This window comes from Hippichthys cyanospilos, chromosome 13, assembly GCF_059441005.1.
Source record: "Hippichthys cyanospilos isolate Australia breed blue-spotted pipefish chromosome 13, RoL_Hcya_1.0, whole genome shotgun sequence".
Classification (NCBI taxonomy): Eukaryota; Metazoa; Chordata; class Actinopteri; order Syngnathiformes; family Syngnathidae; genus Hippichthys; species Hippichthys cyanospilos.
This window is the reverse complement of record NC_142381.1, coordinates 16,885,769-16,910,153: the sequence shown is the minus strand read 5'-3', so window position 1 is coordinate 16,910,153 and position 24,385 is coordinate 16,885,769. Positions and strand designations below refer to the sequence as shown.

General features: G+C 40.5%; 2 protein-coding genes and 1 long non-coding RNA gene across 5 annotated transcripts; all 3 read left to right on the top strand.

Moving 5' to 3' along the window:
- The first annotated feature begins 305 nt into the window (after positions 1–305).
- On the top strand, positions 306–3,944 carry LOC148414057 (uncharacterized). 2 transcript variants are annotated; one of them, XR_015867648.1, is made up of 7 exons: positions 306–436; positions 519–670; positions 1,579–1,817; positions 1,911–1,976; positions 2,052–2,134; positions 2,203–2,270; positions 2,341–3,944. It is a non-coding gene; the product is annotated as an uncharacterized LOC148414057 (long non-coding RNA). The 2 variants fall into 2 exon arrangements; XR_015867647.1 differs by having other exon boundaries at positions 328–436; positions 516–670.
- A 47-nt stretch (positions 3,945–3,991) lies between these two features.
- On the top strand, positions 3,992–17,882 carry fhdc2 (FH2 domain containing 2). Of its 2 annotated transcripts, XM_088430574.1 has the most exons (14): positions 3,992–4,267; positions 5,153–5,441; positions 7,200–7,779; positions 9,256–9,317; positions 13,318–13,420; positions 13,587–13,672; positions 13,885–13,985; positions 14,181–14,251; positions 14,403–14,510; positions 14,861–14,931; positions 15,105–15,222; positions 15,286–15,450; positions 15,519–15,742; positions 15,824–17,882. In XM_088430574.1, the coding sequence occupies exons 3-14, from the start codon at positions 7,333–7,335 to the stop codon at positions 17,355–17,357; spliced, it is 3,090 nt and encodes a 1,029-aa protein (XP_088286700.1). In that variant the 5' UTR covers positions 3,992–4,267; positions 5,153–5,441; positions 7,200–7,332; the 3' UTR covers positions 17,358–17,882. The 2 variants fall into 2 exon arrangements, with proteins under 2 accessions (XP_088286700.1, XP_088286699.1); XM_088430573.1 differs by having other exon boundaries at positions 15,519–17,882.
- Positions 17,883–20,116: 2,234 nt separating this feature from the next.
- On the top strand, positions 20,117–24,051 carry rhogd (ras homolog gene family, member Gd). The gene is made up of 2 exons (XM_088431202.1): positions 20,117–20,183; positions 20,734–24,051. Exon 2 carries the CDS (start codon positions 20,763–20,765, stop codon positions 21,336–21,338), a length of 576 nt encoding a protein of 191 aa, XP_088287328.1. The 5' UTR covers positions 20,117–20,183; positions 20,734–20,762; the 3' UTR covers positions 21,339–24,051.
- The last annotated feature ends 334 nt before the right edge of the window (positions 24,052–24,385 follow it).

Sequence of the window (24,385 nt, the reverse complement as noted above, 5' to 3'; positions counted from 1 at the left end):
CAATTTGTCAAATTATAACCATGTTGACTAACCAAGATATAGATTTTTGGTTTCAAAGTGTGACTCATTACACCAGCGATATGCTTGATAACTCTTCAATCTGAGCAACATATGCCCAGAAAACAGCTTTGCAGCTGTCGCTAACTTTATGACCTGTATTTGAGTTTACAGGAGTTTTCAAACTTTTGACTGGCACCGTATGCACAGTATGTACCCAGCTTTAGTCAAATATCAAAGTTCTAAGCACAACATAGTCATGACATCAGCGCAATATCATTTGATGATAAATAAGCGCCAAGATCTTCTGGCAATCGTCATTGCTGCATCATTACTTTTGCTAACCCTTCCCCCTCGGAACACGGGGGCTGCGAAAAACTAATAGCTCACATTAACCGCCAAGCATTCACACAAATATGCTGCAGGAAACTTTTTTATGGTGAGTCTCAAATCCTGAGTCATGCTCTCTAATCTCTGCGTCTCCATAATGTTTGTATCGTCTGTGAACCCCCGCACAGCAGCAAACGGCATGTCGAGCCCCCTTGAGGTTCTACATGGGGGTGACTCATATAGATTCCGGAGATCCATATATATGTCTTGTGTGGGAGTGCAGAATTTTACCGGACTTGTGGTCAGACTGAGACCAGAGATTGTTGTCAGGCCAGAACAACACGTGAGTAGAGATCTAAAGAACCTGCTTTTGATTAAGAAGAACCCCCCCCAGGCCCCCCCAGCAGACTCACTGTCACAACCCCAGATCAGAGCCAGGTGCTTGTGTTTTCTCATACAGGCTGTGTTTAAAAATACCACGGCACACAAACATAGTTACACTGACCTATTTATTCGACCGCAAAAGCCAGACGGCACGATAATTGCATACTGCAATATCGATACTTGCAGTTTTACACACCACCGAAAAATGGGGCAGCGGGGATCATGATCCATAGTATGGATTGCTTTACGTCCTGGTTGTTGTTCCAGCATATGGAAAAAATGCTGTTGAGGCTTTTGAGTGACATTACAATAGCGGGAATGAAGAGCTGCAATTGATTAATCGACAACTCCTGGATCATCAAATAAATCTTGGGCTATTTTCATAGGCGAAGAATTGTTTTGAAGACTAATTTAATATAATATTCAATCCCAAAGACAGATTTTTTGTTTTTTGTGTGTTGTTTGAAAGAATCTAGAAATTCAACCACTTTTTTTTCAATTTATATTATTGATTTATATTATGGATTACTTTAATATTTATTTACCCAAAGTAATCAATTACCTGATATCAGCCATTTTTAGACCCCACTTTAGCAAAATTCTTGAAAAAAATAATTGAAAAACAATAACTGCCTGGGATTGAACGTCTGCAGACTTAAAAAAAAAAAAACAAACAAACATGTAAACAGACGTCTTTGGGATTGAACGAGTTAAATTTGGTATTTTGATCTTTACATCAAAGGTATTTCATATCAAAGGGAAGACATTGAAAAAAAGGCTCCAGGGGACTGAAATTTCACCGTCATTGCCTTTTTTTGATGGTGAGTGACGATTACAACACTTTGTCAATGCTTAATCTTTTTTTAGGTTTATTGTCATCCGACTGCAAATGAGTACCCATCAAGGATGAGCCAATGGACGGTTCTTTGGTCTTGAACCTGGTCTTGGACTTCCCATTTCTTCAAGTTTGCAAATGAATACAATGAGGATGAAAATGAACTTTCCGTCTATGCATAATTTGATTGTTTTTTCGGGTTTCTCGTCTTTCCTCAGCTAAACGGGCATCCACAGTCCGTCAGTCTCCAACAGACTGCAAATTTCTGCTGGTGAGAGACAATTACCATGATGGACGAAATCCACTTTTGTTTGAATGCTTAGTTTGTGATTCTTTGATATTTGTCACAATTTGTGAAAACCAGAAAACGGCTCTCTTCATAGACATGGATGGACAGTTTTTTTGTCTCACAGACTGCCCATCTTTCCAGGTGAGTAATAAATAAAATGAGGACAAAAAAAAAAAAAAACACGTTCTGTCAATGCTTATTTTGTCTGTTATTTAGGTTTCTCGGCATTCATTGGCAAGATGGCCGTCTGTCACTGACAGACAGTCCGTCAGTCACTAACCGACTGCCCATTTCTGCCGGTGAGTAACGATTACAATGATGGATGAGAAAGCACTTTTCGTCCAACCTTAATTTGTCTGTTTTTAAGTTTCTTGTCATTTGTTGGCAAAACGGGCACCTGTCATTGACGGACTAACCAACCACTCATTTCCACTGGTGAGTGAGGATTCCGATGATGGATGAGAAAGCACTTTTCATCAATGCTTAGTTGGTCTTTTTTTTCTAGGTTTCTCCTTATTTGCTGGCAAAACAGGCGTCTGAAGAACATTCCGTCGGTCTCCAATGAACCGGGACTGCCCTGTATTCTTTAATTTTCATTATTTTTGTAGTTTTTCTGCAAAATGAGCGTCCGTCAGTGACGACGCGACAGTAAATTGGTCCGAATAGATTTATCCATCTCAGCGGATACAATACTTTTCTTTTCGCGCAAATGATTCAGCGTCTTTTCTTCCGAGTGAATTTCTATGATGAAGGGATCAGGAGACTGGCCTCCACAATACCCACAAGATTTAATGACTTTCATTTGGCCAAAAAACGTGAGGCTCCCATCGCGATCATACACGTGAACGACCTCATGCACATTAACTCATTCAATAATGGAAGCACATGCACTGAAGCTCGCTGTTACGAAAAGAGGGGCCAAGTATTCTCTGGCATGAAAAGTGAACATTTTCAAGCCTATGTACCCTGTCTCAACAGCGGCATTTCCTTGTACGTTGAGAACCGCACTGTACGCTAGGATGTGAGCCACTGAATAGAAAATTAAGTTTCCTGAGAGAGGTTTGTTCTGGCATGGCTGCGCTACAACCGACAACAATAGCCAGATCGGCGGGGTCGTGACCTCCTAATTATCGCGGCCCATGAGGCGATGACAACCACTTGTCAGCGTCGCCTGTGAACGAGGCTACCTGCGCTGTGGCACCTCAGATGAAAGCTCATTGTGGCCATTTCAGCACCGCGGGATGACTTCTAGCCTCTTGGCTTTCACCCGTGATATCTTTTTTCTCTGACTGGCGGATGTATGCAAATCTCAATAGGATACATTTCTTAGCTGGATCCAGGCATTCGGCACCTGTCGAAGATGACAGTCCTGCTTCTAAAGTGTCAAGCTAATGTACATTATATAATATTGGAAAGCAGAACTGGCAACATGGCTTTCCACATATTTCAAAAAATAAAATGTTAGATTGTTGGACTTAAATCTGAGGCATGAGGGCCATTTGTGCCATTTTGAGTTTTCCCATTACACATTCACAACATTTAACTCATTCATTTCGCCTTAGGGACCACTTCCATCATAGCAATAATTCATAAATATTAATATTTTCCCATAATTCCACATTTTTCACCTATAATAATTCACAGCTCATTCCCAATGGCGTATTTAACATTTCACATTTAAAGCTACCCCATTTCACATATACACCATTCAATTAACTCCTTTCACATTTCTCTCATTACTAATATTCACACATTCCAATAATTCATAACTATTTTAATATTATTACCCATAATTCCTCATTCATTCCCACTGCTTGTAACCTTCTTTCTTCACCATTACTCATCTGATTTACACTGTTCCAACTATAATCAATTCCCGCCATTCCATGGGTGTATTGATTTTCCTCTTCCCACAATTCAAAATTTTCCCACAATTCCACTTTTTTCAATTTTCGCTTGTATTTTCTACATAATTTGGCCTATTGAAACCGTTTCAACTTTGTAATATTAAGAATATTTCAGAATACAGATTCAAGCCACTCAAACATTCCACATCATTCCATCATTCCATGCATCTTCCTTGAGCGTTTTTTCTTCAGGAATTGCACATTTTCTAGTTTTAAAAGACCGGTGTTTGTATTGATTCTGCACATTCGCCCTACAGTTGAAATTCTCGATTTTTAAGGATTATCTCTGTTGTCCCTGTATTTTCTACCCTGGAGTTTTTTTCCCCCATTTCATTCCCCCAGAATACATTGCTTTTCAAATTGTGTGAATGTAAATGTGAACTGTTTATCTATATGTGCCCTGTGAGTGACTGGTGACAAGTCCAGGATGTACCCCACCTCTTGCCTGAGTCAGCTGAGATTGGCTCCAACTCTGACCGTGAACAGGATACGCAGCAGAACAGGATGGATAGATGGCGACCAATCGTATGTAATATCGTCTCGTAAATGCTCAACATCTTTCCATAGGAGTCCACCTAGGGAGGGGGCTCATATTTTAACATTCAATTTCTTTGACCTATTCAAACCATTGCAACATCAACATGATTTTAAAATTCATGCTATTTTTTTTCCCTTTCCAACTTTCACAGTTTTTCCACAATTTAACATTTTTTGCCAAAAGTTCAAAATTCTTCAAACAATTTAGTTATAATTGCTGTACCAACTTTTTCTAAATAATAAACAAAAACAAATTTGATTTTTTTATGATACTTCCCTGTAATTTCACCATTTCAGACTGATTCTCACGTTCCACATTCAAAGCTAATCGTTTTTATGATAGTTAGCCGTAATTTCACCATTTCAGACTGGTTCTCTCATTCCACTTTGAAAGTTAATCGTTACTGTAAAAGCCAAAAATAAAAAAAGGAAAAAAAAATAAACAAAAAAGTTTTAAACAAGTTATACAGTTTTGACCAATTCCAGCCATTCCAACTGTAAATTGCTCAGTTCATCCCCAGCAGTTTTTTTTTCTCCAGAATCAAGCAACATTTTAATTTTCTTGGGGGTTTGCCTCTCTTTGTCAGAGTCAAACGTTCTATCATTAAATTGTTCTCATCCCTAAACTTGTAAATTCTAAATTTCAAAATAAAAGCAAAAAAGTCTACATTTTTCATAATTCTAGCATTCAATATCTATGAGTCCACATTATTGAATATCATGCCTTGCAATTCAAAATGATTCGATTATAATCTGTGAATCCAAATCATTCCACGTGTTTCCACAATTGTTCCTCCAATTTAAAGCATTCACAAGTAACTTCTCCAGAAATGTTCTTCATCTATTTTTTTTTTTTTTTATCTTCGAAATTAGTGATCAAAAATCAAAACAAAACAATAGATTTGGAACGAAATTGAGTGAAGCTGAGCCCACTCCCACCTGACAACCCTAAAACCACCCCCTCATGGGAAAAACTGGGAGGACACAATCAAAGGCATCATCAGACTGGGAGCGTGGGCGCGCCTGCGCGTCCCCGACAGCAAGTTTTCACTTCTACTTAATCGAGCTGACTGCAGCGGGTGGATCGCTTCGGGATGTAGAGGAAACAAACGCGAGAGTAAAATATTTCATCAGAGTGGAGTCTTTTGGCCGCTAACATCAGGTAAGTGAGATGTTGACTGGGTCGTAATGTTTAATTCAACGATAATCTTTGAATAACTCTATACAGAAAATTAGGTTGTCCCAATTATTTGTGATGGTCACGCGTCAACATAAATCATTTATGTGTTCATATTTAAAATTAAATCAGTTTGAGAAGGGGAAAAATCCGCGCAGTGAGCTCTCAGTGGAAGCTTTCAGAACTTTCCCAGAAGTTGTCATGCTCTCAAACAAATACAGTATTTATGTCCAAACTCCGCGTTGTGATTCGTCTTTTGAATCAGCACGCTGAAACGTCTGAGTCATACGTAATTGCATTACTAATCCTGCTTAAACCTGCCGGTACAAGTGTGTGCAACCAGCTTTCAACCATTAACTTCTCATAACGAGGAAGGAAAAAAAAAAAGAGTCAAGTCTACACCCTGTGCTTTTTTTTGTGTGTGTGGTTTAGACTTGCATCATCCAACATCACCGTCGTGTCTTCATCTATTCTAATTAGAAGGGAGTAGGTGGAGGTGTGTTAGCATGCTGTGAGCAGAACAGGACGGGACAAGCAATTCAAACAGCTTACTGTGCAGAAGTTATATTGCACACTATACTTTCCCTCTCGTAACCCTCCTGTTATGTAAGTTTTTTTGCAAGGAACAGCAATAATATCCCAGGGTCATTTTGACCCGGGCGTAATTAGTCACCCTAACGTGTCAGAAATGTGTATTATCCAAATCCAATGGTTTGTTTTAACCAGTGATTTATCTTCTTTTCTCAAGAACAGCTAAAATGTCTTTGGGTCAATATGACCCAGAGGTGTGGAAATTTATCCAAAAATGTCAAACTCAATTTTTGATCGGATTAACAAAGGCAACAATTTATACCTGCGTATTACCTTTGTTTTTCCTTGAATGGTATAAAAATCCCGGGTCAATTTGACCCGAGGCATGCATAAATACCCAAAAGCTTCAGAAATTTTTTTTGGGGTCATCCTCATACCTAGTAAAGCTTGTGATTCCCTTTTTTCCACGCTCAGAAACAATAATAATATTTTTGGGTCATTTTGACCCGGGTTTTGCTTATTCACACAAAATGTATATGTTGATTATGCTTAAACTATCCTTGATGATGCACAAGCAAAGGTAGTGAAAAATTACATTCAACATTAACTTTCAAATGGGTCAGATAACAAGAGGGTTAAAGGAGAAATGTCAATCATTTTCGTCATATAATGTCCTCGGCACATGTGTGCATTTATCGAAGTGTGTTAAAAGCTAAATATTGTGAGTGACAAAGGCAATTACACCTAATTTATACACGTTACTTTTGTTTCTCTGGATTAGTAAAAACATCCTGGGTCAATTTGACCCGGAGTCATACATAATTATCCAAAAGCTTCAGAAACTTTTTTTGGGGTGTTGTCCTGCAAACTAGCAACACTTGTTATTCCTTATTGTCCCTTTCAGAAACAATAGTAATATTTTGGGCCACTTTGACCCAGGTTTTGCTTATGTATATATATTTTAAGTAGATGTTGATTATACATAAATGGATGTTGTTTATACATAAGCAAAGCGTAGGTAGTGAATAACTACATTCAACGTTAACTTTCACACATTTCATTTTGACCCACAACAAAACAGAAGTCTAGTCAAGCATTTTCTTTACGATAATATGTCCTCTGCAGCCCCACTTGTTTTAAACACAATGCCCTCTGTCTTATTTGTGGAATATGATCTAATCATTAAAATCAATTCGTTTTTATCCACCCCAGGGGCCGGTCGTTTTGCTACTTGCCGTCGACTGGAAATGACATCACAGTTGCTCAAGTAATGACCAATCACGGCTCAGCTTAGGCTGGTGGACCTTTGAACTGTGAGCTTGGAAAAACCTCTCCAACCAAGTAGATGCTTATCAACCTGACTGTCAGCGCCAAGGAACCTAGTGCCTTCCATGGAACACTGCCTCCTATCCCCGACGATCCTGCACCTGTGAAAGTGCAAGTTATGGATTCATGCACGGCGGCGGTGCCTGTTTTGGCACCTCCACCGCCGCCGCCGCCTCCCCCCCCTCCGCCGCCTCCACCCGCCTCCTCGTCACCTTTCAGCCGTACGGACAGCGTCCGTCGGAGCCGGTTGAGGAAGCTCAACTGGGAGCGTATCCCCAAAGAGAAGGTGGAGGGGAGGAAGAGCGTGTGGAGCGGTGCAGGTCACGGGGAGGATGAGTTCCCCATAGATCTGCACTCTCTGGATGAGTTGTTCGGCCAGAAGGACAGTAAGCCTCAGGACAGGAGCAACAGCTTGAGACGACGGTCTGCATTACGCTGCAGAACTCCTCAGGACAGTCCAGAGGAGGTCAGTTAATTTGCCCATAAAACTGTTAGGTCAAAATGTACCCAATTTGATCACATCCAAAAGTAACAGAGCCAATGCTGGGTCAGTGGATTCCGTTGTGAAAGTGTTTGGTCAAAAGTAAACAAAATTGCTGAAATTGCAAGCTCAGCAATAGGTCCAAAAGGGACAAAGCTAATGTTGGGTCATTACATTCATTCTTAAATCCTCTGTGTTAGAACGAACCCATATTGGGTGAAATAGCCAACTCAACACTGGGTCCAAAAGGGGCACAGCCATTGCTGAGTTATTTATATTGAGTTGAGAATGTAACCCAACATTGTTAGGACAAGGGTTTGCTTAAACAAGAGGTAACATTTACCCATTGTTAAGCTCGAGCTTGTTCTGGTTCAGTTCATTCACTCGTAAAACTGTTGGGTCAACAGTAACCCAAACCGTTTGATAGCCAACTCATTGCTGGGTAAAAAGTAACCAAAATTGAGCGAACTAGCTAGTTAAGTGCTAACTGCACAGAACAAATGCTGGGTCTGTTCATTTACTCCGAAAATTGCTGAGTCCAAAGTAATCCCATTTGGGTGAACTAACAGATCCATCGCTGGGTCATAAAGAAACAGAGCCAATGCTAGGTCAGTGACTTCACTCTTCACATTGCTGGATCAAAAACAACCCAAATTGGGTAAAATACCTAACCCGATGCTGGGTCAAAAAGAAACAGAGTCAATACTGGGTCAGTTACTTCCCTCCTGAAATTGCTGGATCAAAAATAACCAAAATTGGGTGAATTGGCCAATCCAACACTGTGTGCAAAAATGAACAGCGCTATTGCAAGGTCAGTTCATTCACTCTTCAAAGAACAGGGTCAGAAGTAACCCCAATTCGGTAAAATAGATTACTTAGTGATGGGTCATGAAGGGACAGAGAAATGCTGGTCAAAAGTGCCTCAAATTGATAAAGACAATGCTGGGTCAATTCATTTACGCTGGATTAAAAATGACCCAAACCCAACCCAGTGCCAGGTCAAAATGTACATTGCAAATGTGGAGTCAGTTCATTCAACCTGGGTCAAAAGTAACCCAAACTGGAAGAACTGATTAACCCAGCGCTGGGTCCAAAAAGGGACAAAGCTAATGTTGGGTCATTAAATTCATTCTTAAATCCGCTGGGTTAGAACTAACCCATATTGGGTGAAATAGCCAACTCAACACTGGGTCTAAAAGGGGCACATGGGTTATTTATATTGAGTTGAGGATTCGACCCAGCATTGTTAGGACAACGGTTTGATTAAACGAGAGCTAAGAACTATCCATTGTTGAGCTCGAGCTACCCCCCAAAAAAAGGTTATTAGGATCATTTTAGGTATAATAAAATCCACAGCGACCCACCAAGGGAGTCAAGAAAACAATCTAGCATATGTATTCCAGCAACTATTTTTCTCTTGTACCTTTTTCATTAATTTACCTCATTTACTTCATTTTACAGATCTCCCTACTTGATCCCAAACGCAGTATGAACATTGGGATTTTTCTTCGCCAGTTCAAAATGTAAGTCCATTTCTTCTTACTAGACATGTACATAACTTGACATCACATCAGTTTACTGTGCATTGTACTCTGGTACGTCATGTAAAATGAAGTATTTAAAATTCAATAATTTTTCAAAGAATCCTCACTAACACACACAAAAAAAATTACACAACCAACATTATTCCAGCAATTTCTGGTTTGATCATTTGCATATAAGGTCGAGTTCAGTCTAGTTGCCATAAAGCAGTGCAGGAAACAGACATGTTCAAGTGTGCCCTTGAGGGACGACACCTGAAGTGTTGTAAATCAACAAGCATTGAGTTGGTGTCAGAAAGGGGGAGGGGGGGTGTCATGGGTGTGTTCCTGTGGATATTGCAGGGGGACAGGTGCAAGGGAGGCTCCAATCTAAACAGATGGACTAAATGTCTTTAAGTGTTCACGCTTTAGAGTCACGAGTTGACGCCTGCGAAGAGAGAGTGTTTCCTGTTTCAGTGACCCCCTCACCTCACTGATGACCTTAAATCAGGGGTGTCCTCACATTTTACACTCAAGGGCACAAATTGAAGGAAGCCTGATTATTTTTTTCTAATATTTTTTAAAATATATATCAACCACAACATAATCAATCAAGCAATTACACAATGTTTATATATATATATATATATATATATATATATATACTATACTATACTATACTATACTATACTATACTATATATACTAGTATATTTTACTATATGTAGTATATATAGTAAAGTTTCTTTTAAACAGCCCCTAAACAGCTTTTCATAAGGCAAAAAAATTAGGATCTTCCAAGATGTTGGAGTGGTCATATACCCCGTAACCAACCAGCAAAAAAATTATCTGCACCTGCATTGAACAGCAGTCAAATCTGTTGTAAGATTAACTATGATTAAAGCACTGACTTGGGAATCATTTATGTGGACAATTTTTATCTTTCTATCACAGAAAAGAAAATCAGGGAATATATTTTTTGCATGTAAACATTCATTATCGTATTTACCAGTGTTGTTAAGATAAATGTTTTTACTCATTTAAATGTAAATAGTTAACTTGCACATTTTAAAAAAGTCTTACAAGACTTTCAAAGAAGTTACTAATAGCAAATGTCGTTTGGTGTTTGCCGCGGGCCGCTTAATAATGGACGATGGGCCACAAAATGGCCCCGGGGCCATATATTAAACACCGCTGCCTTAAACGATCCACTGACATGACGTATTATGTTTTCTTTGACCGCTTTTCATGGGTGCAAATTTTGTTTTATGGTATCTTTTTTTTTTTTTTTTTTTTTATTCTTTTACAACATTGACTTGTGTTGTCCCAGACTGAAGGACACGTCAAGACTTGTGGACAAGCCCGAGCGTGAAAAGAGCTTCTTCTTTATGTTAACATTTGTCTGGTCTGGAGCTTTCGTGACTTCTGTCAGTGCAGCTGGAGCTTCTGTTGAAATGCGGCATCACTTACAACAACATTATGTTTTGGAGGGCATGGAAACAAACTTGACTATTATTAAAAATACACACACCCACTGCACCAAGGGCAAAATCTAATGAGATCAGAAACAAGAGCTATAAATAATATTTCCTGGCAAAGAACCACTTATATTTTATTCCTATCGGCACATGTTTAAAAGTATAAAAGTGTCATTAATAAAAAGATTATGAAGCCTGTCTGCCAAAGCCTAAGGGGGGGTTATGAAATACGCTAATGCTATTCGCGTTGAAAGCATATCACAATGGATGATGATAAAATATAGGGCTAAAGTAATACTTCACCCATAATATGCCACACATTAGCTCTTTTGTGTTTAGTGGCCCATAATTGACGTTCTCAAACTGAGCCTTGAGCGCATGTCATTTTCAGTTGACAGCTAGTAGAAAAACAGGTTTTTTAAAAGGTATTAACTCTTTCAGTGCCAAGTGTTTTTGGAGAAGGCAACCGATTTGGAGTATTTTCACTCATTTTTCAAGACCGACAATATATTGGATGCTATGTCTGTGCAAACCTGCCTGTTACCATACGAAAGATTAGCATATATTCTTCAATCATGAAAAAGTATGTTTCTATCTTATTCTGTTCTTTAGTAATCACTGTTTGAAAATGGGTCCCATATTTTTCGGACTATAAGCTGCAACTTTTTTTTCCTCGTGATTTGAGCCTCTGCAGGATTTTTTTTGTTTTGTTTTGTTTTTTGCTAGCTAAGAGGAGACAACCTATTGATATAGCATATGTATGTATCTGTTCAAGATTTCAATTTATGGAAGATTAATCATTAAATTAAAAAAAGCGCATTTGACAAGAATTCTCGTCATTGGCACACAACTTAAATATTTTCAAAGAGATTTCTTGTTGGTGGCACTTAAAGAGATAATTGAATGTGTGTGTGTGTGTGTGTGTGTGTGTGTGTGTGTGTGTGTGTGTGTGTGTGTGTGTGTGTGTGCATGTGTGTAGAGGGGGGGGGGTTCAGTTAATTATACAGAAAATGCAAACTTTTGGCTAAATAACATATATCCTTTTAACGTTTTTGCTATTTTCTGAAATTTCTGTGATTTTTCTTCCTTTAGAATTTGGGGCATATAATCTAAGTTTATCATCTTTTTTGTTTGTTTGTTTTTTTTTGTGTATGTGTTTTTGGCGTTGATACCGAACTACAAATCACAGCCCACCTGTCATCACCTATGTGATGTTCACAATAACCTTTTTTAAAATGTTGTAAGGTTATTTTCTCACATTTCATTTTTTTTTTTTATGGAGGACATATCAGGAATGTTTATTAACTTTTCACCAGAGTATATATAATAGATGCTTATCAACATTTTCTTTTTTCTTTTTTTTTTGAGGGGAGGGTGTAAAAATCTTCTCTAAACAAATAAATGGGTCACTCAGAGTGTGGTCAAGATCCTCATGTGGCCCACAGGGAGCCAGTTGAAAAAGATTTTTTTGGAGTGATGGAAAAATTAAGCTTCATGAAGCACTTGTGCTATTTTTAACTCCTCTAGGTGCTTTTGGTTTAAAGATAAAGACTAGTGTATTTCCACTGCCTATTTAAACCAAGACTGCCATCGAGAGGAGAGAAAAATATTACAAATGTTTCATGAAGCATAATTTGTCCTTTACTATGTTTTTTTTACTTCAATAGCTGTCAATGGCAGTGAACGAGTTAACTTTATATTTAGTAGCCCAGTAAAATAGATCTTTGAAGCTGATAACCATCACTGTAAATTTCCATTTCGTCTTTAAACCAAGAGTGACAAGAGCTGAGTCAAAAATATTACAAATGCTTCATTTGACCTTTTATTATTATTTTTTTACTTCGATAGCTGTCAATGGCAGTGAATGAGTTAACATATTGCCGGGTAGCCCAGTAAAAATGGATCTTTGAAGCTTATAACAGTGGCTTTAAATTTGTACTGCATCTTTAAATAAAAAGTGCCGTCTAGAGGTGTCAAAAAATATTACAAATGCTTCATGAAGCTTCATTTATCCATTCCTGGGTTTTTCTTACTTCAATAACTGTCAATGGCTATGAATGACTTCGGATCTTTGACGTTTATATCCGTCTCTGGCAGTGAATGAGTCACATAGTATCGTACTTAGTTTTGTTAAATCTTGGGTTGTCTTTGTGTAAAGCATGCTGGCATTGCAGTATCAGGGCTTGTGGTTGGCTGTCAGAAGAGGCGAATGGAAAAAAAAAAGTGCTGGAGGAATAGGTAAGTGGTGTCACTGGATAAGAAAACCAAAATCAGTTTCTTTGACATCTCAAAGAAACTCCAGACATGTTACGCATGATAGACACCCAAGTTTCCAATGTGGCGTCAACCAATCTTCTCTCCTCGACACGTTGACTGATAAAGAAACAGGAAAACCTCATTATCGCATGATTGTGTGAAAACAAAGATATTGCTCATAGGAGGGGTGGGAAATGAAACCGTTGCAACTCTGGTAGCCTGATGTCATACTAATGGCGCATTTGGTGTGGGTTTTTTTCCACCACACAGGCCGGCTAAGGAGATAGTTGAGGATATCAGGCACGGAGCCGGGGACCGTTACGGAGCAGAGAAATTGACAGAGCTCTGCAAGCTGCTGCCCGACAATGAGGAGGTAAACATCCGCCAACCTCTTCATCATCTGGCTTTGGTTAGGATGATCAAAAAGTTGACTGTGACACTCCGCTGTATGAAGTGGTCTTGTTTGGGCAGAAGGGGTATGGTGAAAGATATTGGAATCGACCCTTGCTGGATTGTTCTCGACATCTGTTCTCTTTCAGGAGTCTCGCCTGAGGAACTTCAGCGGGGAACGTCGCTGGCTTGGCGAGCCGGATCTTTTCATGCTCCTCCTGGTGGAAGTCCCTAGGTATTCTCCATCTTATCCCTGTTTTGGATTCTATTACCCAGCATGCCCCCCTTTTCTTTTTTTGAGTTGTTTTTATAGCTTGATTCATAGCTTGAGTAGTCAGTGACTCACGTGCTTCCTCTTTGAAATGACGTGTGTTTATTTAAGTGATGACCAAGAGCGCTTCTTTGTCTTCATCCTCACTTATCCGTGTCTATTCACTCATCCATTAGTTTTCGCCTTCGTTTGGATGCCATGATCCTGCAACAAGAGTTTGACCCAGCGCTGACCTCTCTGTGTGTGGCAGCCAGATGTCTGAGGGAGGCGGCCAGAGGTAAAGTAACAGCGGGGAGTTATGTACTCGGGCACTATAAAGATCTTTGTCTTCGCTGTTTTTGAATACCCCCTGTATAGAATTAGTTCAGAGTGGTAGGTAGAAAGCATAGAATGCAGACAATATCCTTGTTTTAAGAGACGCCTGCCATCACTTGCTTACTAAAAGACATTTTTTTTTTTTTGTCTGCCTTAGAACTGCTAAGCTGTCCTGAGTTACACTCCATCCTCCGTTTGGTGCTTAAAGCGGGGAACTACATGAATGCTGTGAGTAGCCTGCTTCTGATTTTATGCAATATTTATATTTGGTTCTCCTAGAACCAGACAAAGCCCCTTTTTAAATTGTACACAACTCCATAGATGACAAGCCAGGGGACTATACCATTATTTTAAATTGACGTACTGTGCGATCCTTCAGGGTGGATACTCGGGGAATGCAGCTGGATTCCGAATTTCGTCACTGCTCAAACTGGCTGACACCAAAGCAAACAAACCTGGCATGAATCTGCTTCATTTTGTAGCCATGGTAAAATTTTGTGTGTGTGTGTGTGTGTGTGTGTGTGTATATATATGTATATGTATATATATATATATATATATATATATATATATATATATATATATATATATATATATATATATATATATATATATATATATATATATATTCATTTATTTATTTATTTATATACATCCCTCCAATAAAAGCTAAAAGATGATTTAATATGTTGTTCCATACCAGTATATAAGACAGCATATGACAGTATATGAAACCCAAAGCAAGACTGAGCCTCTGAGCTTTTGATTTTGGAATTGCGAATTACATTTTATTTCACATGGAACAATAGCACCAATGATTTATGTTTGTTTCCACAGGAAGCTGTGAAGAAGGATCAGAGTTTATTGTCATTTCCTAGCCAACTGGGCCATGTTGGCTCGGCCTCCAGGTCAGTTTCTTTTCAAATTAAGGATCTGAGTGAATATATATGATTATTATAAGCTAACAGAGATATGTCTTTAAAGTCATGGTGAAAAGGAGCCATTATAGCTAAGAATGTAGTCTATCCAGCTCGAGTCAAGATTTAAAGCGTGACACTCTGTTATTTTTTTGAAAATGTAGACTATGCGAGGAGTCTGTGTTGGAGGATTTATCCAAGTTAAAAAGCCGAGTGCTGGCGCTGAAAGCAAACGTCTTGACGGAGCGAGAGATTTTGCCTCATGCGCAATCGTTCTTAGAGGTAAAAGTCATTGATTTGGACCCTCATTGATAGTTTATTAAAGTGATTGAATATATGTTGCAGGTGACAGAGGAACGTCTAAAAGAGGCAGAGGATGAAGTTGAAGGCATGAGGATGTCGAGTCGAGCGTTGGTGGATTTTTTCTGTGAGGACGACAGCACGTTTAAACTAGAAGAGGCTTGCAGGGTGTTTGACTTATTTTGCCAGCGCTTCCAGAAAGCCATCAAGGTTGGATTTAAAACTGAAATGAATGTCTTATCTTATAGAGGTAGGTTAAATTATTTCTTTTGTTATAGGAGAATGCAGAGCGTGAGCTGAAGGAGCAGAAACGTCTGGAACGTCAGCGGGAGATCGCGGAAAAGCGTCGCTCAGTGGCTATCTGTACCGGTCTCGACCTGGGCCACAGCCTAGCCAGTGATCCTCACAGTCAGGAGAACCAAGACGAACTGGAGAGACTCCTGGAGAAGAACTTGAGCTACACCTGGAGCCGTCGTAGTCTGAGGGGTTCCGACACGCGCAGGTACTCTCATCACCTGCACAGCAACAAGAGCTTCCCCGAACTGGGCAGCAGCCCGACGGCTATCGGCTGTTACTCCAACAGCTCATCCGACCACGAGACATCGACTGCGCTTTGTAGCTCTCCAGAAACGGATGGTTTTTGTTCTCCAGTTGATCAAGGAAGTGTTTTGGAAAGAGACAAGAGTCAGTTGAGCCAATACCAGGGAATCAGTCGGGGTATGGAGGTTGTTCAAAAATCTCTCGGTGGATCGTATTCGCAAAACGGACCTGGGCAACACGGGTCTGACAACATTTCTCTTCAAATACAGGCATCAGAAATGAGTGGACTTAGAAAAGAAGATGCAATGTCATGTAAGCAAAAGGCGACCAAGGAAACTGACTTTTCACCTAACCCTTCTCAAAATGCTGCTACTAGAGACACAGATACCCCTTCTGTCTGCGCTAAAAGGCAGAACTCTAGCCCGAGGAACAATTTTGGAACGTCCCTGACTGACAAGAATAATTCTCAGAATAAATTAAATAGTTGTCGCGTTGATGGGTCTGAACCTCAGAGTACTCAAAAAATATCGTTGAGATATCGGGGGACTGAGAAAGAATTACGTTTATCTGTTAATGGTTCAGATAAAGTAGAGTCACTAAACAGAGGGAACAAAGTAAGTGCTGGCCGGAGTGGGCCTGGCGAGGGTCTGAGGAAGCAGTTAAACACAGATGGGTCATTGAGTCCTGTTAGGGAGAACTGGATTCCATCCAGTCTACCAGAGTTCGGCCAATCCCAACCAGAGGAGAGCTCAGATTTGTTAAGTCCTGAGAGAGATCTTGGAAGGTCCTACTCCCGTGTGGGGGAAACTCTTGAGTGCCACACTCTTGTGAAAGGCCTCCGATCCTACGATGCTCTGTCACCGCCGACATCCCCGAGCCCCCGTTCGGGTCCGAGCCTCTGCTCCAAGTGGCGAAAAGAGAGGGTCGTTGATAAGGCAACTCCAGCGTCCCCGTCGCTAAAAGAGGAGAGTCGCGCTGCGAAGGTACCTGGGCACGGTGGCATCAGGTCTAAGCGCGGACCTGGGTCACGCGTAGGACCTTCCAATAACGCAGGTGTTCCAAGAGTACGCCCCAAAACAGAGGCTACAAACAGCACCCCGATACCATCCCCAAGCCGCCCAGTGACGTCACGTTTGTCTTTGCGTTCATCTCCTATCACGCAACCTGCTTCACTTCACGCGGATGTCAAAAGAAGTGGCAGCGCACGAGAGAGACCTCAAAACACGAATGAGCCGAAGACCCCTGGAAAATCTTCACTGAACCGTAGGACTTCGGACAGACCGACCGCGGAGAAGGTCTCGGGCAGGACTCAGCCTGCGTTCGTTCGAGGAAGTCCTCTCCGCGTGTCAAAACGGGTTGCCCCGAACTCTGAGACTGAGTCTTCCGCCAAGGCACTCCCGGCTCATACTCCATCTTCTGCCACAGCTAAAACAATACGCACAACCGTCATGTCTGTACCCCGGAATAAAACCACTAAGACCACAACCGCAGGCACCTGTCCTACCTCTAAAAACCCTTCACGGATTCCAGGTCCCAAAATGCTTCGACCTACGACAACTCAGCCAATGTGGAAGTAAAAATAATCTATTTTATGCCATTTTTAGTCTAAGCAGAGCTGGTTATCTCTGTACATGATCAGTTCCATTTCATTAGGATTTTTGCTGATTTACTTGGGTATCATTCGGGGCACATTAAGTCATGTGTCTCCTGCACAAGTAGAAGAGAAAATCCTCTTAAGCCCTACCTCGTGTTACAATATGTGTCCTTTGCTGGCAATAGGATACAACTCAATTGGTGTTTGAACAAAGAGCCAAATCATCACAGTGTCCAATCAGACCACTTGTGCATATGTTTGAGTGTATTCCTCGCTGGCATTTGATGTTTTGAACACTGTGAGCCCTTTGCTATGAGAAATGATTGTGTTCTCATCCTGCCTTGGTACAAACTTTGTATCCTCCTATTGTGCACAAATTGAGAAGGTAGCAGAGGCCTTATTTTTTTGTATCAAAAGTATATATAACTTTATTTAACTAAATTTTCTGATATTCATTGTATTATGTGGATGTGTAAATATGATGAATAAAGAAGGTGATATGGACAAATGTGTTTCTCTATGACCAAGCAGTATACATCACTCGGTTAGCGCTGTATGAAGGTTGTTCAATAATCTCTCAGTGGATCGTATTCACAATACGGACTAGGGAAACGTGTCTGAGAATGTTTCTTTTCAAATACAGGCATCAGAAATGAGAGGACTTTGAAAAGAAGACGCACTGTCATGTCAGCAGAAGGCTACCAAGGAAACAAAACTCCTCGGCGAACAGTTGGTTAGCTAGCGCTCACTTACACCGGTGTTGGCCAAGACATTTTGCTGGCTCGAACACTATCAGAAGCCGTAGTCTACATTTAGCACCAAAATTCCAATGTTTGTTTTGTGAAATTGGATCAGTTTATTGCCCAAAGTCTTTTTTCTTAATTTTGCAGCAGTCTTGCGGCTATTCTGTGTCCGTTGGCTTAAATATACGTGGACTTTTCATTTTTCTCTGTAAGATTTCACCCTGGAACTTTAGGATCAGGATTGATGGCTGATGTAACTTACTGCGTTAACAATTGAACTTTTTGATTTTTCATTCACCTCACAGGGTTAGCTAGTCTGTCCATAACATCAATTTTTTGTTTGTTTGATTAGTTTGTTGAAGGAAACTTTAAATCTGTCTGATTTTTCATTCACCTCATACAGTTAGCTAGCATAATAACCATTTTTTTTCTTTGATGAAGCAAACTAGGTTTGCATACTAAAACACATCTGTAGTGACAATAATCAGCATTTTTGCTGAGTATAATTTATTTATTTTTGTCATGCTTTTGGGCAAACAAATTTGAGCTACTACATATGTTGACTTAATGAGGATTTTGTCTGAATTTGAGCACCACCTTTTGCATCAGCAATTGACAGGCACTACCCTGGTGAACTACATGTTCCTGCACCTTGCCGCAATCGGAGATTTTACCACCATTATTTCTTCAGATTTGTGATTTGCTGTTGCATCTCGAAAATTCTGTAGCCCTAATTCTGTAGGCGGCTGTCGTCATGGAAACGTCATAGACGTTCCAGGGCTTATCCTGCCAAAAAAAGGGGGGCAAGGGTTGGGGCAGAGCCTGACTGCAGGAGTTGAGGTCCCACTGGGAGCTCTCTCTTCACAGGCCATCGTGACGCCAAAGCCTTTTGGGAAAAGCAATAAAGTGGTGCCACTTTTTGTTCTTGAGTGTCCGGTTTGTCGCACAGTGCTAGCCTCTTAACCTCAGTGTGTCAAGGTGACATCATCAGTGAGTCTCCAGTGGCGCGAGACCAAGTGATCCCTTTTAGGTGTCTTTGTTCTCCAAGGATTTGAACACAGGCTGGTGCTTCATGACTTTTTTTAGGGACTCGTTATGGGCATTTGAATAAATTTTGTTGCTTGCTTGAGTCCTTATTTGTGAGGGAAATCAATGATCAACTAATCTATTATTGTGTAAAGGTAGTATTCCACCCCCTATTATTTGGACATGGCTCCACGTCCACGTTTTAACCAAATCACATAATTTCAAACTAAACCTTTTCCAAAAAAGTCAAACCATGCAGGACGCAATTTTTAACGTACCAAAAATGAACTTCCTTTAAATTAATCTTTTTTTCAAACAAAAATTCACTATTCATTCTCAGTGGCACGTTCAACAATTACACACACTCACCCACTAACTAAAATTTCCACCACTGAAAATACTCAATTGCAATTAAAAAAAGTCAGCTCATTCAATCAACTTCAGGAATGATTTTCAACATGGCAAAAATTCTCACTTATTAAAAAGTTTAAAGAATTTGAAATTTCTATGGTCAAAAAGCCCACAATTTATTTCCTCATTGATTCACAAAGACACATTCAACATAAGATAGATATCGTTGCCGTTTAAAATTCTAAACATTTGGCTCATTCTAGTCACCTTGAGAAAAATTCCCACTTACCAACATTTCACATCTTCTAGAACTAAAATTGCCACAAATTATTCCGTATTTATTCACAGAGACACATTCAACAGTACAGATTCACATCTTCACACATTTTGCAGTATGTTTTATCTTAATAAACAATGTTATTTGTTTTCGATATACATTCCGTAATACAGTACTGTACAGTAATATGTGACATTTTTGTGCCATTCAAACATGGAAGACAAACTCGTCTCTACATGCGGGATTAGACAACACTATCACCTAGCGTCAAGTAAAACGATTACTACAAAACAAAAAACTACATTACCCATTTTGCACTCCTCCGTTACGTCGCTTGTTACGTATTGGGCAGCTCCCCGGATGCGGCTGTGATTGACTATACCAAGCAGAAGAGATCGCTAGCTAAGTGGCGGTAAGTGACAAAGTCCTTAAAACCTCACCCCTAAAGCCGACGTTAGCGCCAAAACAAGCATTAGATTATGTTAAATATTATACTGCGGCTAAGAGAGATTTGTCTGATTATAAAAAGACGTTTTAGCGAAACAAATTCATCGTTGTTTGCTAAGTAGCTAGCTTGCTTGCTAGCTTACGCGCTAGTTCCTTAGCCTGATGCTAGCCGCCTGTGGGGAACGCCTAGCTCCTATTTGACAAGATCGCTGAGCGATAATAGCAACTACACAGTCTTGACTTTCGCATCAGCGCTTCTCCTTTCTCGTCTGTCCTCTATTTCTGTCGTTAAATCTTGGTGGATGTTTGAACATGGCTTAAACGCATTACTCTATTTACGTCTTTTAGCAAATCTATCCTAGCTAGCCCGTTTTCGACATGGGTTATTAATGCATGATTGCACTGAAAGACTGCCGGGTGTTTTCGGCGCTCGTAGTGTGGGGATTTAGATTAGAATTTTCGTAATGAAAAATCAAAATGTAAATTTGGCTTACCCAGACGTCATTTGCTTCTAGGTGCTGCAGCCCCAGTGGTCCTTGGCAGGATGCAGACCATAAAATGTGTGGTGGTTGGCGATGGGGCAGTAGGGAAAACTTGCCTTCTCATCTCATACACCACCAATGCCTTCCCTGAAGAATACATTCCAACGGTTTTTGACAACTATAGCGCCCAGATGAGCGTGGACGGGCGCACCATCAGCCTTAACCTGTGGGACACGGCCGGCCAGGAGGAGTACGACCGCCTGCGTACTCTGTCCTACCCCCAGACCAACGTCTTCATCATCTGCTTCTCCATCGGCAGTCCCTCCTCCCACGCCAATGTCAGGCACAAGTGGCACCCTGAGGTGTCCCACCACTGCCCCAACGTGCCCATCCTGCTGGTGGGCACCAAGAGAGACCTGAGGGGCGACACGGAAACAGTCAAGAAGCTCAAAGAGCAGGGATTGGCTCCCACCTCCCAGCAGCAGGGAAACGCGCTCGCCAAGCAAATTGGCGCCGTCAAATACATGGAGTGCTCGGCGCTGCTGCAGGAAGGCGTCAGGGAGGTGTTTGCCGAGGCCGTGAGAGCCGTCTTGTACCCCGTCACGAAAAAGAACTCCAAGAAATGTGTGCTTTTGTAATAACGCTTCCCCAGATTTGGATTGTGGAGATCCACAGATGCAAACGAAGGCTGCTTTCTCACGCCACCTCGAGCAGTTTGAAGACTTTTTTTTTTTCCAGCTCCTTCTTCATCCTCAGGCGGGCTTCAACCTTTGCGACGCCATCATCACCAAAGTGACTTTTGATGACAAGGAGGCAAAAAAAACAAACAAACAAACACAAGACTAGGATCTCGTATTTTTCTTCCATTTAAAATTTTGATATTTACTTCACCCGTTACACTCGTTATAGATTTATAGCATCCCCGCTTTGCCTTTATAAACAAATGCCGTTCGTGGTTGTCACAAGCCATAATTCCATCTAAACCAAGTTGCCCTGTTTGACTGGAGAGAAGAGATCTACTGTTTAGGTGGAGAACTAGTGACTACCTCATACTCCAAACTTTGGTTGCATTTCAAGCAATTGTGACCCTGGATATTATTAAGTTGATATATAGAGGCTGAACAGCAGGTTGGATTCCACGGCAAGAGCCAATTCCCGGCAGCACCGGTAGAGGCCAATGTGCTCTGTGGCATCCCATCGGTTTGTAAGATGAGCCCCACCCATTCAAAAATCAACCAATTTGACGGCTAGTGCTGTAAATGACGCCAAACAGGTTCCGCAGCCGTCAAAGACGACGTCAGGTTGTACCACAAAATCTTCTAACGTCTTCTTTCGAAAAATGCCTTAGAATATGGAACGAGATGGGTCTTTGACTCCATTCTCTTGGGAATGTTCTGAACTCTTGTTTCGGAGGAATTGACCAAGTGCAGATGTAGCTAACTACCTTCATGTAGTCAACAGCATTTCATTTTTTTTCTGTATACTAGGGGTGTCCAAACTTTTCCGAGGGCCACGTAAGGTAAAAAATTTAGGATGCAAGAGCCACTTTGAAATTTTTCTACTCAATTTATCAAGTACACCAGTTCGGTCAATCAAGCTCCCATTCACTTTATTTATTTCAATGTGTCTAAAGCTGAACAGCATTCTATTAGGCAGATAGTTTAGGATTTTACAAGATTTTGCATTGATCGAGACCCTGTTATCAACCAGAAAATTTCAAGTTACTTGGAATCATTCGTGTAATGTTCACAAATTTAACCTTGACACCGAGCGGAAAGTGAAGGAATCACTTTTTTTTTTTTTTTTTGCCCGTCAAAATTAATATTCACCACTCCTCTGAAATAAATTAAATATTAGTAGCAAATGTTGTTTTCAGCACAATTCGTGGGCCGCTTATAAATGAACAGCGGAACACAAATGGCCCCTGAACTTTAGTTTGGACACTTAGACCCTAACAGTGCCTCTGCTTGTTGCAGCCAAGTACTACACTCCGTTTTGCCTCACTTGTGATTGGTTTCTTATGTCCATTCACAATCGTGGAAACAGTTTGAATTTACTCCTCAAACCTTAGTGGCCAAGTCAAATATATTTTTTCTAATCACCTACAGGTGTTAAAAACCACAACTTTGCTGCCTTAATACAGTATATGATTACACTGGAACCCGTACAATATGTACAAATCTTGTTCCAATTAAAAAAAAAAAGCGTAACAAAACTATTTGTTCTAAATCGTCATTAAACCTAAATGCTTATTTTAAGGTATTGAGGACTCATTGCCCACCAAGACCAGCCACCGATACTCAAGACAAAACAATATGTGATGTTATTTTTTTTTTTCGCCATTAAGCATACCACTTCTGACCTGTTCGAGTGTGCGGGTTCCACTCTTATATTAAACAGTATTGCATGTATTTCTTACTTTTTCTTAAGATGATGTCATTACTGGAAAAAGGGCTATTGCTGTTGCGATGTGCATTTTTCGAGCATGTCGTGGCAAAGTGCCATGATAGAGGGCTGGAGTGTTTGTGCGGTCACGATGCCTTATCCAAACCAAAAGTGGTGCTTGTCATTTTAGTGCCACAAAAACTGCTTTCCCACCAAGCAATAACTTTCATGTTTGGTCATTGGAGCCTTACCCCCCCGCCAGGAGGCACACTGCAGCGCTCGATAAAACAGCTGCAGAAGTGACATCTCAGTGCACCACAGCCTTTTTTTTTTTTAAACTCACTGTGGTTTATATCCCTGCATTGGTGGGCATGCTGCAGCATGCAATAGCTGCATTGGTGGAAGGTGCCTTGTCATTTTTTTTAACATTATTGTTAATTCTTAGCAATAAACGGTTGCTTTTTTTTAGCGTCAATAACGAATTGTTCAAACTGTGGAGTTAATTGTATTCAATTGGTTTATTGCCCACTGTAACAACATAAGGACTGATTCCAGTAAAAATGTGTTGAATGTAAGTGCACAATTATACAAACTGTGGTCAGCTTTTTAAAAAATATATATATTTTGTATTCCCCTTTAACCGGATGTCCTGATTTCACGCAAATAATATGATGGAAGTGGAACATACACCTGTGGGCTCTCTGTTGTCTGTGTCCCAGAGCTGTATGCTACCGTGTGCGTGGTACTACGCTTTTACACTGGGAACTTGATTTGTAGAGATCTGTAATTGTTTTATATATAACAAAGCATATTTGTATAAATGAACTAACAGTGAGATGATTTTTAAATTATGCCAAATAAAATGAGGTTCAAACCGACTTGGGTGTTGTCGGTACAGCGTTACCCGTTATTAGTTTTTTCTTGTTTTTTTTTCTTTTTCAATAAATAGTTTTATGTATATTTTAATGCAGTTGGCACTTGTTTCTTATATCCCACCAGACATCACAACGTACGGTATGTTACTCGTTTCTACTTTCCTCGCCACGTCTTGCGAGTATGTCTGTATCCTCCGCGATAAACGGGGGTTCACTGTACTGTATGGCTGCATGAAGTGAGTGTGGTCGCCGGAGGCTGTTACCACATGTGGCCGTTAGATGTCACCAGTAGACCTTAAGTGCTGCTTGCAAATTCGAGCCGCCGTTTATATGCCTTCAGTTCCGCCCACGCGGAGTTTTAAGCGCCATCTCACGACATCTCAACTGTTTTTTCTTTTTTTAATAAACACTTGAATATTTAAAAA

Coding starts and splice junctions, on each gene's coding strand:
- fhdc2 (XM_088430573.1), top strand. CDS start 7,333: ATGCTTATCAACCTGACTGTCAGCGCCAAGGAACCTAGTGCCTTCCAT. Junction 9,318..13,317: donor TTTCTTCGCCAGTTCAAAAT/GTAAGTCCATTT, acceptor TCCACCACACAG/GCCGGCTAAGGAGATAGTTG. Junction 14,252..14,402: donor CGGGGAACTACATGAATGCT/GTGAGTAGCCTG, acceptor GCGATCCTTCAG/GGTGGATACTCGGGGAATGC.
- rhogd (XM_088431202.1), top strand. CDS start 20,763: ATGCAGACCATAAAATGTGTGGTGGTTGGCGATGGGGCAGTAGGGAAA.